The sequence below is a fragment of the Blennius ocellaris genome, assembly GCF_963422515.1.
Source record: "Blennius ocellaris genome assembly, chromosome: 22".
Classification (NCBI taxonomy): Eukaryota; Metazoa; Chordata; class Actinopteri; order Blenniiformes; family Blenniidae; genus Blennius; species Blennius ocellaris.
Genome location: NC_137671.1, coordinates 8,278,616 through 8,292,757, shown reverse-complemented (window position 1 = coordinate 8,292,757; position 14,142 = coordinate 8,278,616). Strand labels below are relative to the sequence as shown.

At 42.8% G+C, this 14,142-nt stretch overlaps 1 protein-coding gene across 2 annotated transcripts; it reads right to left on the bottom strand.

Annotated features, from left to right (window-relative positions):
* Positions 1-4,213: 4,213 nt before the first annotated feature.
* On the bottom strand, positions 4,214-10,407 carry prdm4 (PR domain containing 4). 2 transcript variants are annotated; one of them, XM_080518393.1, is made up of 12 exons: positions 10,381-10,407; positions 9,992-10,058; positions 9,691-9,806; positions 8,904-9,092; positions 7,956-8,720; positions 7,706-7,855; positions 7,118-7,236; positions 6,950-7,035; positions 6,736-6,863; positions 6,047-6,643; positions 5,434-5,602; positions 4,214-5,320 (listed from the first exon to the last, which is right to left on the bottom strand). In XM_080518393.1, coding segments are annotated over exons 2-12 (2,706 nt in total). In that variant the 5' UTR covers positions 9,994-10,058; positions 10,381-10,407; the 3' UTR covers positions 4,214-4,935. The 2 variants fall into 2 exon arrangements, with proteins under 2 accessions (XP_080374519.1, XP_080374520.1); XM_080518394.1 differs by having other exon boundaries at positions 10,224-10,389.
* Between the last annotated feature and the right edge of the window lie 3,735 nt (positions 10,408-14,142).

The following is a 14,142-nucleotide window of genomic DNA, read 5'->3' as shown; positions in this document are numbered from 1 at the left end:
AACTTGATCAGTTTTGAACTCTACCAGATCCATGAATTTTAAAGTTCTTGATTGTAGAACTAGTGAATTTTTGTGTTCACAGAATCTCATAACCATCAATGTTAAAGTGCATGCCTAGTTCACTGTTTAACCAGGTTTCTGATACAGAAATAATATAAAAAGGATGTTTGAATTGACTTAAAAAGTGTTTAATGCTTTAGAAGTTAGCATATAGGCTTCTGCTGTTGATATGAATTACTGATAAACTGTTTTCCATTATAATGTTGCTGTTATATTGTTCTTGGGTGTAATATTTGCAATTTTCATTGATATGACAAAAAAAATCTGAGTCAGGCTCTCTTCACAACCATATTATAAACTGTTTAAATTGGCCCGGCTCCCCTTAGTGGATCAACAGAATACTTGCACATAAATCCAATGTAAAGGTGAGCACAAACAGACAATAGGAATACATAATAAACCCATACGAAACATAAAATGGATCCTAAATATTATATAGGCAGTATGTGTTTGTAATCAAATACAGATAGTAACCATGGCAACGCAGAGCAGAGTGCATGAGTCTTTCATCTTCATCTGGAACATAATGACGTCATCTTTTGAAGCTGCAGAGCCTGCAGGACCAGTCACAACTTTACAAACGAGCATCAAACATCTTATATAAAGACATTGCGGGTTTGGTCAAATCCTCCTGAAGACGGTTTGCATTGAATCTTTGTACAAACAAACGGAAATGTTGAGGAGAGTGACATGTCGAATCAGGAGAATCAGATCAACTTTGAGGGAAAATGTAAAGTCCACACACACACACACACACACACACACACACACACACACACACACACACACACACACACACACACACACACACACACACACACACACACACACACACACACAATTTATATAAGTGTATTATATTAGTCTAGTGCTGTTTTGTGGCTCATTTGTAACAGTTGGAGTTTATGCGACTCTGAACACTTGCTTTTCTTGTCAGGAGTTATAAATTGAATTTTCATTTCTTTGGTTTTATTGATCAATCAAATGTCAAATGATAGCAGCAGGGGTGAAAAAGTATATCTGCATTGGTAGAAAATTTGATAAATCTTATGTGTTTGTGTAGGTACAATCCCTCAATAAAAAGATGCTATCCAAGCAATGCCAAAAAATGAAGGACTTCAACCGGCTGTTCGAGGTAAACAAATCTACACAAGAATGAGAACATCTAATTGTATATGTTGCTGCATATAAAGAAATTTAAATAATTTTCTTTTCTGTCCTACAGGCAATCGACAGCCTGAAAAACACAAGTGGTTACAGACAGAGCCCGTCGGAAGTTGGTGACTGCGCCCATACTGCTTACTCCACATCGCAGCAGTACAAGATCATGAACAAGCAGCTCAACTCTGTTCTGAAAATGAACTACGAGTGTGGCAACATCTCTAAAAAGGAAAGAGCAGAGGCTAAGGACAAGTGGAAAAAGCTAATGAAGGATGCAAAAAATGAGGACAAGAGGCAGCACAGCACAACAATCATGAGACATTTTAGAAATATCTTTCACCATGAGACCCTTTGAAAAAGTCAAAGGGTGAAAAGACGTCTTCACCTGCAAAGAGTGCAAACCACTGTGCCCCGGTGCCACCCACGTCTTTTTCAAGCTGTGAAAATGATGTGAAAATCAAACATAAACATATGTTTCATAATGGGGCCACACGGTGGTGCAGTGGTAAGAGGTCTTGCCTCACAGTGAGAAGATTATGCTTTAGACCTAGGACTTTGCATTTTCTCCTCATGTGTGCTTCCTTCCGCAGTCTAAAAGCTTGGACGTGACGTTAAATTGATGCAGACAAAGGAAAAAAAGAGACTTAAATACAGTGGGGAGTGGACACAGGTAGAACTTATAACGAAGGGAGCACACAGAGGGAGAAGATCATTGGTTGATTGGAAACATGAGGCGAGGCACACAGGGTCACACAGGGTCAGACACAGAGACCTGATTTGTTTTTGGGGATAAATGTTTCCTTTAAAAACGACAATCCCTCTTACTTGACCTACTCTTATTGCATCGCTTGTGTTTGACAACCAGTAAACAAGAAGGCCGTTGCTCGGCTAATCCCCCGCCGGAGGGCTTTATATTTTCTCACAAAGCCAGCTCTAAGGCAGCACACTTGGTACACTAGAGGGTGTTCCATGGGTCCTAGTAGATAATTATGTAGAATCTGAAAGGTCTTCTTCATAAGCTATGTCAAAATACGTCTCCAGAGCCCAAAAGGTGTTTTTATGCACTTAGTGACCCTGTGACCTGATATGCTAATTAGGTCATGGTCACCATGGTGCCCCTTCTCCCCAGGTGGAGTGTCCATGTGTGAAGTTTGGTGACTGTGGGCCCAGGAACTGCTGAGAAATGAGGAGAAATGTTTATATGAAAATACATGTATTGTGCAACCATGACGAGCAAACTTCAGACCCTACCAATCTTCAAGGTCAAGGTCAGGTCACTTGGTGTACTAGAGGTTATCCCTGGAGTGTGTATCATGTGTGTATAAAATTTCAGAGCCCTAGCTCAAAAACCTAGGCCTCCAGAGCCCAAAATGTGTTTTTAAGCACTTCGTGACCCTGTGACCTACTTAATATGCAAATTAGGTCAAGGTCACCATAGTATCCCTTCCCCCTCTGAGATGTATCCACATGTGAAGTTTGGTCACTGTGGGCCCAGGGGTTGCCAAGATATAGGTAGAAACGTTCGAACGGACGGACGTACGGAGACTGTTTCAAGATCCCCCTTCGGGGCCTATCAGCCACAGCGGGGGATAATAAAAACCACAGTACAGTAAAGCCCCGTTTCCACGGCACAAAAAGTGCGGGGATAGACCGCTATAGTCCGTTACGGTTCGCGTTTCCACTGCAGGAATGCGAAAACAACCGCTCCAAACCGCTCCAAAGGCGGTCGCTTTTCCGCTACCCTTCCGTTGGGGGTACCAGTGACCATGGAACGGGTCTGACTTTGAGCAGCCGTCTGCTGATTGGTCAGTGATTTACTACACGCCCTCAATATTTTAATATGTCGGCTGGATGAATCCTCTGCTGTCAGCTTTCTGTTTGCAGCATAGCGCCGTGGGGTGCGGCGTGGGTCTGTGGTTTCTGTTCAAACGTGAGGCAGAGGCGGTCAGTGTTCTGTTCAACCGCGGTCAGTGCCGCTGCATCGCGGAGACGGACCGCGGATGCGATGCAGAGACGCTCGGAGCTCGGAGCCCCCGTGGAGCACGGTCAGCGCCGGAGTGGCTGCTCCTGCGTTTGAGCAGAAAGCTAAAGACTCCCGTGTCTTTAGCTTAAGACACGGGATGTTGTTCTATGTTGGTTCTGAGAGAGCGAACGCTCCGGCGACTTGCCCGACTTGCCCGACTTGCCCGAGCGCGCCCCAGCTGGGGCGCGCTCGGGTGCGGGGCAAGTCGCCGGAGCGTTCGCTCTCTCAGAACCAACATAGAAGTTGCGGCTGCAGCTCTGCTGCTGCAAAAAATAACAGTTAACTAAACAACAAGTGCAAAGTGGAGGATGGAAACAACAACAGAGGATTCATAAGATCAAGATCTGCAGCCAAGCTGAGACGACTGTTGTAACGTCACATATCTGCGAGGCTCTTAAGCCTCGCCCACTTTTAAAGTTCCTTTCTGAGGTGGAAACGGGTACCGGATTTGGCTCCGGTTATGCTTTCCGGTTATGCTCCGTTCCATCCCCGCACTTTTGTGCGGTGGAAACAGGGCTTGAATTTCACATTGTGACTAGCAGCGTCCAGCTCCTGCTGGATCTCCTCCTCTCCTGTTACTGAGAGGAGCGTCTGCGCCTCGTTGAAAGACCACGGTGCAGCGGAGCGCACCAACATTTCAATAAACGAAAGGCCCTCGCACACGCCCTTAATGAAGCGGTAAGAACAAGATGAAACTTTGGCAGTGACGTCAGCAAGCTGCTGAAAAAAAAAAACACTTTCATTTCAAATCTGTCCTGCTGAAATTCATTCCACAATATCACTCCAGTGACTTTGGGTTTTGTGAAAGGTGCTGATAAAGGAAATGTATTACTACTCGATTTTATATTGCCTTTTAATTTTATCATTCCAATATCTTTGCATCTTATTTGTACGCTTTTACAAAAAACATAAAAAAATAAAAAGATGGCAGGTGACGCAAGGTGCTCTTAAGTCTGTTAAATGGTTTATTTCATATAAAAGAAATGTTTTGTAGAGACAGGTTAGCTGCCATCGTCAGTCACAGTGGCAAATGTTACATAGTAGTGAAAAACATCATGTACAGACAGAGACAGAAAAAGTGTATATGTGGCACATTAAGTGTTTGTTTATTGAAAGAAGCCATTATATTTTGTAAAAGCAATGTATGGGATACACATCACATAATGCCCAAATTCCTATTCAACAATGTTTGCTGACTGCCTAAAAAAGGAGGATTAGAAAAATGCAAAATCTGTTTGGGAGAAACCTCACCTAAAAGAACAGGTACAATTTGACAAAATCTAACCTGAAACATAAAGACGTGCAATTACAATTCTTAATTGACCTTACTGTGCAACCATAAATGCGTATCGACTATGATACTGAAATAAAATGAGAAAACATTAAATTAATAATAGCTTATATAAACCTCAACAACCAAGAACATTACACAAGCCTGAGTTAATGACAGGAAAGTAGCTTCACAAGAACACAGTCAAATCTTAAAAATTTGATAGGACAAATATTTGTTTTTAGCAGCACTGACAGTTTTAGGAAAAAAAACCCAACAAATTCTTACATTTTAATGTAAAACATGGCAGTTAAGCTGATTACAAAAGACATTACACAACGTAATATTTGGCGCGCAAATGAGAGGTAAACAGTGGTATTGTGGTGAAGTGAATAAATAAAAAGTGTTAGGAAGTATGTCGTCAATGAGGGGGTGACAAAGACTTTTCAGAGTTATATCCTCCAACGTCTAATCCGCAGTCTTCATTACTGACAGAATCAACAAGTCTCTCTCCTCTTCTACCTGCTCGGATATCCTCCTCTTCCTCCTCCTCCTCCTCCTCCTCCTCCTCGTCTTCTTCCTCGTCCTCTTCTTGCTCGGCATCCTGCTCCTTCCGGGACGCCCTGTCCGTCTTGGGCCCTTTGCATATCTTGAGGTGCCGCGTGAGGTGGTACTTTGTGAGGAAAGCTTTGTGGCACTTCTCGCAGATGAAGTCTCTTCGGCCCTCGTGAGAGTTCATGTGACTCTTCAGGTGGTTCGTCTTCAGGAAGTGTTTGTTGCATTTCGGACACTGAATCCGGCGCTCACTGAACAACGAGAAAGATGATGAATGATCAGTGACAAGGGGGGGGGGATAAACACAAACAAAACAAAACAAAAATATTAAGACGATCCTATTTGAAGTGATTAGAATACGTACTGAGTGTGAGAGAACATGTGCTGCTTCAGGTCGTGTTTTCGGATGAACGCCCGGTCGCAGAGGTCACACTTGAGCTTCTCTGCACCCGTGTGGATCAGCATGTGTGAAGCAACGTGGGATTTCTGAGTGAACGACTTCTCGCAGACGGTGCATCTGTAGTTCTTCTGACCTATCGGTAGAAAAAAAGACATTTATCACACAGAGGTCGTTTGCCAGTCAATTGAATTTTTTTAATTCATGCATTTAAATTAATGTTATCCAGTTTCTAATGAGAATGAATGAACAGAAAAGCAGTTATCAAGAGAACTGTACACATTTAGTATTGCCATGTGATGAATTTAGGACTTGAGGTTGTGAAAAAGGTTGAAAATTGCTGTATTTAAACTGTAAATATCTGTAGAAAAAAATACAAGTTTCAGAAAAAAAAGGAAAGGTAAGACTTTCTAACTTTCACTTCTACTTGCTCCTTTTTGAAAAGTTCTTTTTTTTATTGTTTTAATATTTAAGTTATTCATCCATTCATAATCAAATAAGTGGGGGCAGTAAGACAGTTAGGGTTGCCATGGCAACTCACAGCGGACATCCACCACAATTCAATGAACCCTTTAAATACCTGTGTGGATCTTGAGGTGCATCCTGAGATTGCTGGGGTCGCTGAAGGCTTTGCTGCAGTATTCACACTTGTGAGGTTTCATTCCAACGTGTCCCATGAAGTGCACGTTGAGCTTTGTGGATGTGATGAAGGCCTGGGAACACATGCTGCACTTGAACTTCTTCTCCCGCACGTGGCCCTGACCTTTCGCCCTGGAGCTGCCGTTGGCAGTGTTCCTAGTACTGTTGGCTCCGCCGCCGCTGCCGCCGCTGTCACTGTGATTTGGCTGTCCTGCAGCGTGGCTGTGACAGGTCCACGGGGACGAGGAGGAGCTCGACGTGCCATTGGCCAGCTTCTCTTCCTGGTGTGTGTGTTGTTGTTGTTGTTGTTGCTGTTGTGGTTGCTGTTCTTGCTGCTGTTGCTGTGGTGGCGGTGGAGGCGGCGGCTGCTGCTGCTGCTGCTGCTGAGAGTGGTCCTGCTGCGAGGGGCTGTGGCTGTGCGGAGGCTGGTTGTGGCTGTGTGTGCTGTTGTGGCTGCTCAGGTGGGACTTGAGCTCGTTGAAGGAGGAGCACTCTTTGCCACACTGGCAGAGCTGACCCTCGGGCACCTGGGGAACGCCTGCGGGCGCCACGCGATGGACATTCGATTCAGAAACACGTCGGTAGGGGTAGCTTAACACAGCAGGAATGCATGTTCATCCACCATCTCACCCATCAGCCGGCAGTAGTCTCTGCTGTAGTGGAAGAGCAGCTCCTGGTCTGGGTGGATCTCCGTGGTCGTACAGAAGAAGAGTTTACCATTGGCAGGGTACGCCACCAGATTCTGCTCCTCACGGGTCCTGCACACGCAAAACCACGAAACATGGTTCATTTAATTTGGTGGGGACTTGCGTTATAGATAATAAAGCCACCAGGTGAGCCCTACCTTGCCTTGCGCACAAACATCATCCAGTTGCACTCGTTCTCATCTGTTGTCACGATGCAAAACTCCAGCACGTTGTTGTGGTACATCTGGGACAGGGAAAATGGTTCGTCATCTACTGTGAGCTTCGTCGACAAGCGGGGTTTTTCTCACACACTCCGCAGCTCAGACCTTCCATATTTGAGGCGTGTCCTTTTCTGGCCAATCCGAGAGATCCACGTTGCTGCAGTGCTGACCGACCATCGGTCCAAAGCAGGTCCTTGGAGGAATAACATCTCGTGCAAACACTCCTAAGAGAGGACATAAACACATGTAATAATGTGATAATAAAACAAACAGCTTTAAACAAAGTGTTGATTGCTCTTCCGGGAATTAGCCTACAACTAATCTTGAACGACAGTGAAGTCTCTGAGAAGATACGAGTCAATGGGTTTAAATTAATTATGATGCCAGGACCTGCCATCAACCACCAATTTTCTTGTAACACTCCTCTGCATGTACCTAAACTACTAAATTATAAAAGATAAGCCTTTGTTTCTCTGAATGCAGTTATATGTTTGCTATTGACATCTCACCAAAGATTCAATTCGTCGTGAAACTATCCAAATTGACAAAGTCCCCCCAAAAAAAGAGAGACTCAAATCAAATTTCTAACCTTGGGAGTTTTCATTTTTTTCTCTCCTTAAAAAAATCCCCCTTTCATGGAAATCATATATCTGTGTTTATAAACAGCCACAACTGCGATATCTGTTGGCTTACCAAGCGGTTCATCAGCCACTGAGATACGGAGGCACAGTGGTCGGGGCAGCGAGAGGCGAGCTCGGCTTTGGATGGGCGCGTCGGGGATAAATGTGACTGGGCCATGCTCTGGACAGTCTGAGGTATATGAGCGCTCACACAGTGTGCACCCTAGATACAAAACAAATTAGCACGGGTTATGATTCTTTGACTATCTGGGATTAAATTCTTTAGCTTGTAAACTAAGCATCACTCTAAATGACAAACTCACAGATAGTGTAGCCAGGAACCATGTTCTCCTTGCTCGAAGTTGAATCCTCGAGCTGCAGTGTGGAGTTGACGAGCACCAGGTTGTTTTCTGGCCCGAGGGACACCTCCGCTGTGATCGGGGACACGTTCACTGCCTCCAGCCCCATTCCGGTGTGCCCGTGGAGTGACACGGGTTCCAGCTGGCTTTGGCTGGCCATGGAGCCAGTGAGCACCACACTCACAACACCGGAGGTCAGCTCCCCGTTCGCATGCAGCTGCTCCCCAAGCCCCCCGGCTCCTCCACCCCCAGAGTTGCCCACTCGCCCCCCGAGGTGATCTGAATCCATCACCACAGGTAGTTCCAGCACAGGGGGGCCATGGAGTGGCATCACCCCGCCAGAGGAGTCCACCCCTGTGAGGCCCTCGTGGGGCTGCGGTTGCCGCCCCCCACCGAGCTGCTGCTGGGTGTCTGATACCACCCCGACCCCGTCCATGGTCGCCAGTTCCTCTCCCATCCGGTCAGGTGACATGGGGCTACTCACACGGGACTCCATCGCTAAACCGGTGGAGTCCAGCTCGTGAGCACCACCCTGGTGGAGGTCGCCCTGACCGCTGACCTGTCTGGAGTCCATGGGCACCAGGCCCTGCTCCAGTGGACCTCCGGGGCCACTGTAGGGATCCAGACCCGAGGGATTGTTGCTGGGCACAGACAGGGTGCCATCCATGTTAAGGCTGCTGGGGTGAATGTACTGCGGAGGTGGGCGGTCTGCCAAATAGGAAAGAATACCTGAGGAACAAAGAGAGAGGGAGAGGGATTCAGGAAGTTTATCCAAAGACATTCATTTGACTGGGGTCAGTTACAACAGTAATCAAGCAAAAGAATGCAACAAGTGTGAAAGACTCACTATTACACTACAGCTGAGTGCTTGAGGAGATGATCTACACATCTCAAATAAAATCATAAACCAACCTGGGAGTATGTGCCGGAAGTAACTGCTCTCCAGGTGAGGGTATGGAGGAGGAGGGAGGGAGTAATTCCTTTCAGGCAGGCCGCACATCACTCCTCTGTCACTCAGCGGACCCATGGGGAGCATCAAAGACAGGGCTGAAGGAAGGGACCCCAGGGACGGACCCAAACTGGGGATGGCCACTGGCATGCCTAAACCACAGAGGAAATCAGAAAAGTGAGTGGAGAAGTTGCTAAAGTTTGAGATTGTTACAATCAAATACAAGTTTTCCCAAGTTATGTCAACTTTCACACTTGATTCAAAAACTTTTTCTTCTAAACCAACAATAATCTGGAGACATAGTAAATATTAGAAAATAGGGGAAAAGATGCTAATTACTCAGGTATAAGCAAAGCAGCTCCTATTCACAATCACATAGTCTTATTATTCCATTTATCTTAGAAATATAAAACAAATGTATGTGAACATCAGCATTGTTTACAGACAACTACTGCAAGCAACAGTGTGCATTTCCTAACATGTAAACAATAAGCTAGTAGGATATATTTAGTGTACTTGTTTGTCATTAAAACATTGCATTGTAGGACATTAGATGAGGGGTTTCTTTTTGTTAAAATGGTGAAACATGTTAGGTCGGCATTACCCAATTCAACAACAATAACCTGTCAGCAGTAACATTCAAACTTCCTGACCATGAGCTCACTTCTCTAACAAGACATGCAACCACTTCATGGAAAATATTAGTTTTTTTCAAAGTGAGTTCTGGGAAGCTGGGAGAGTCTGTCATACCTGGGGTGGGGATGGGATTGTGGGTGGGGGATGTGGGCAGACCCAGGTGGCTGGCACTCACTGAGGGCACACTGAGCTGGTCCATGCCCACTGGACTCAGGTTCATGTCATTCATCCTGGAGGAACAAACACAAGAGTTCATCAACATGAGCAAAACGCATAGCAAGTATGGCTGACACCGATGTAGTGTCATCAAGCATAAAAACAATACACATTTAAGTGAGCTTTATCTTAGATTTCGTGCACAGATGCAGAAATGCAAAATCAATCCACAGATCCAGTGTGAGTTAAGTTTTCTTACATGAAATCAACAGCTAATGTCCAGTGATGACAGTGTACAGCTGAATGGCGTCTTCACACATCTCTCCCTGTGAAACAAGAAAGCTGGTAAGAATACACGTGAAAGCAATTATAAACCAGAATCAGCTCATAAGACCAGTCCCAGAAATAGAAAAAAAAAGACCTCAAACAACAGTCAACGTTTAAACTGACACGGCGGGTTAACAGTTAGCTCGTTAGCATTGCTAACTTACATGTTTCTAAATCGTCAAAAGAGAAAAAGCTCGTGTGCTCCAACTAAATGGCAGTGCCCGTGTAAACCCACGAGGCGGATAATGGTGCTTCGTAGCATAAATGCTGCTTATTCAAAGAAGAGAATGGCATAAAAACAACAACATAGCCGCACAATACCTCCCTGAACGGGGCCATGACTCCCGGCGCACGCGCAGAAGGGACCCCGCGTGGAGGCGCACAAAACACGGGTCACGTGACAGCTACGGGTACCCTTGGACCCCAAAATACTACAGATGCACTCAGAACTGCCTAAAATCCATTTCATATCATGTTTTGGGCAAAATGTACAGAATTTTGGCTCAACAAAACTAATATAAAAGGTGTTTTCTCTACATTCAAGACAAAATTCAATTTTAGTAACTTTGGAATTCTGTCTTAACCTAATGTGTGGCTGTATCAACTGCGGTCAAGCCAGCCCGCAGTTTCAAAAACGAAGTCAAGTGAGCCGGCCGTGCGGCTGTCGGCGTCTGTCAATATTCAATGATGCAGTGTACTATTTCCGCCAGCTGATTTCAAAATAAAACCTCCAATCACCTCGCCTGGAATGGTTGTCAATTTCTGTACAGAATGATTTATTAAAGCCAAAAGCTACTCATTAAAGGTTCTGAATATATTTATTTTTGTATAGAATGAAGGTTTATTTCATGTTTGGACACAAATTTGATTATGCAAATCTATAACAACAAATTAAATATATTTAAATAGAAGCACACAAAACATAATAGAGCAAAGCAAAGCCAAATGTAAGTAATTGAATTAATAATGCCAAGCCAAATGAGAAAAATAGTGGGACAAAAGGACAAAAGGTTAATTTAATTAAAGTTGTGTGATATTAAGTAAAACTTTATTTTTATTTCTGTTTTTGTTAATATGATGATGCATTTCAAAATAAAATACCTTTTCAATTTTTTATATATCAAACAATCATTGATTTTGAGTGATAGTACACGTTGCTAGGATGCCACTCTGTCAGTTTGAATGAATTCTGATGTATAATTTCAAAATAAAATCAAATTGAAAATTGCAATATGAACCCTGATTTTGAAGTGGAATAATATATAGCATTTAGTTAGTTTGGAAAAAGTCTGATCTGTCGTTTCAAAATAAAACAACTTTGAATATTGGACTATGAAACCTGATTTTGAAGTGGAATATCTCCGAAATTCCTAGTTGTCCCGGGGTCATTCCACCTCACAGTGATACTACACATTCCCAGGATGCCACTCTGTCAGTTTGAAGGAATTCTGATGTATGATTTCAAAATAAAATGAAATTGAAAATTGCAATATGAAACCTGATTTTGAAGTGAAATAATTCCCAAATTCCTAGTTGTCCCGGGGTCATTCCACATCACAGTGATAGTACACCATCCCAGGATGCCACTCAGTCACTGTGAAGGAATTCTGATCTGTCGTTTCAAAATAAAACAACTTTGAATATTGAAATATGATGTCCTTTCACCTGACTTTGAGGTGGATTATCTCCGAAATTCCTAGTTGTCCCGGGGTCAATCCACATCACAGTGAAAGTACACCCTCCCAGGATGCCACTCTGTGAGTTTGAAGGAATTCTGATGTATGATTTCAAAATAAAATCAAATTGAAAATAGAAATATAATGTCCTTTCACCTGACTTTGAGGTGGAATATATCCGAAATTCCTAGTTGTCCCAGGGTCATTCCACCTCACAGTGATACTACACCTCCCCAGGATACCACTCAGTCACTATGAAGGAATTCTGATCTGTCGTTTCAAAATAAAACAACTTTGAATATTGAAATATGATGTCCTTTCACCTGACTTTGAGGTGGAATATCTCCGAAATTCCTAGTTGTCCCGGGGTCATTCCACCTCACAGTGATAGTACACCTCCGCAGAATACCCCTCAGTTAGTTTGAAAGAATTCTGATCAGTCGTTTCAAAATAAAACAACTTTGAAAATTTGAAGGAATTAGGAGCAAGACACTATGAGAGTTTTTAATTAGTCCACACTGACATATTACCGTAATTTCCACACTAAAAGGTGCACCTAAAAGCCTCCAATTTTCTCAAAAGCTGACAGTGCGCCTTATAATCCGGTGCGCCTTATTGTGTGGAAATTACGGTAATATGTCAGTGTGGACTAATTAAAAACTCTCATAGTGTCTTGCTCGTGTTTGAATATTGAAATATGTGTGTTTGTATGTTTGAAGAAGAGCAGTGCACTAATGTTTCTTTCACACTGGACGTCAATCCACCAGGTGGGAGACGACAGTAGAAGAGGAGTCTGGTTTCACAGTCTCTGGTGGTCAAATACTATTGCTGCAGCATTGGAAAGATCCTTTTTCTGTCTGATTTTTCCAGAGGAAACGTGTGAATCAAGGATTGTTGGTTACTGCAGACGTGCAGCAAAGTGGCTTAAGGAGAACATGGACCTGTTTACTGCCTAATTGACCTGGAGTCTGTACTGGACATGGAGGAGCAGTACAAAGTCTGGTCTAAAGAAGTAATCCGAGACGAGTCAGAAAATGAATCGCTTTTCGAGCCATTTAAAATGTTTTCTGTAATATCGGACATTTTGGAAACAAATCATCAACAAAAGACGTTATCAGGGATATTGTGAATGCTACACAGATGACTGAATAAAGAACAATAAAATAGTTGAGACTTTTTGTATTTTCTCCTTTGTATTGTGGTGTTTTGGAGTACTTTATATTTCACTTCAACTGTACTCTGGACATCTCAGAACAAAGGTAGTATATTTATTGACATTCCTCCAGGTGTAAATCTGTGATCCAGCACAACAAACACCTGTACAACTCAATGATGAATAAATAATCCTAATTCCTTCAAATTTTCAAAGTTGTTTTATTTTGAAACGACTGATCAGAATTCTTTCAAACTAACTGAGGGGTATTCTGTGGAGGTGTACTATCACTGTGAGGTGGAATGACCCCGGGACAACTAGGAATTTCGGAGATATTCCACCTCAAAGTCAGGTGAAAGGACATTATATTTCTATTTTCAATTTTATTTTATTTTGAAACGACAGATCAGAATTCCTTCATAGTGATTGAGTGGCATCCTGGGATGGTGTAGTATCACTGTGAGGTGGAATGACCCCGGGACAACTAGGAATTTTGAAGTTTTCCACTTCAAATTCATGTGTTCCGTTCCAATTTCCAATTGCATTTTATTTTGAGTGAGTACTTTTAGTGAGTTTCTGATTGAATCCTTCTTGAAATAAGATTGTTTGGTTATATCCTGATTTCCAAATAGATTTTTTTGAAGAGCACCATCATACTGTTAAAAATAAGGTACATATATGTTGACCTAATATTTTGAAAACAATAGCTTGATTCCATTGATACAGTATTTGAATAAGTAGTTTTTAGATTGAATAAATCATTCTTTATAGAAATTGACAACCATTCCCGGCTAAGTGATTTGAGCTTTTATTTTGAAATCCGTCAGCGGAAATAGTACGCTGCATCCCTGATCACTGACGGCAGCAGACAACCGCACGGCCGGCTCACTTGACTTCGTTTTTGAAATTGCGGGCTGGCTTGACCGCAGTCTGTAACACTTTCTCAGCATATTATAGCAAAGAAAAAGACACTCTAGAAAACATTAAAGAAAAAATTGAAAAAAGAGACCTAAATGAACGGATTGAGAAAAGAAGCAGAGAGAGAAATACATGATATTACTGTTTAATACTACTTTATGCTTTTACGTTTAGTTAAAAACGTAAAAATCTGACATTCAGTTATATAATTATTTATTTATCCGTCATCGACTGTTATGTCATTTGATTTAGACTTGAAGCACATTTTTAAAAAGGTTACTTCAAATGTAATAGTCTTTTTTTTCTTTTACAAAATACACCATGTATTTCTTGAAA

What these genes read in the sequence shown, in the direction of transcription:
- prdm4 (XM_080518393.1), bottom strand. An exon ending in GGTTCCTGGCTACACTATCT is followed by an intron (nt 7,856 to 7,955) that starts GTGAGTTTGTCA and finishes TTTTGTATCTAG; the next exon opens with GGTGCACACTGTGTGAGCGC. An exon ending in ATGTTTGTGCGCAAGGCAAG is followed by an intron (nt 6,864 to 6,949) that starts GTAGGGCTCACC and finishes TTGCGTGTGCAG; the next exon opens with GACCCGTGAGGAGCAGAATC.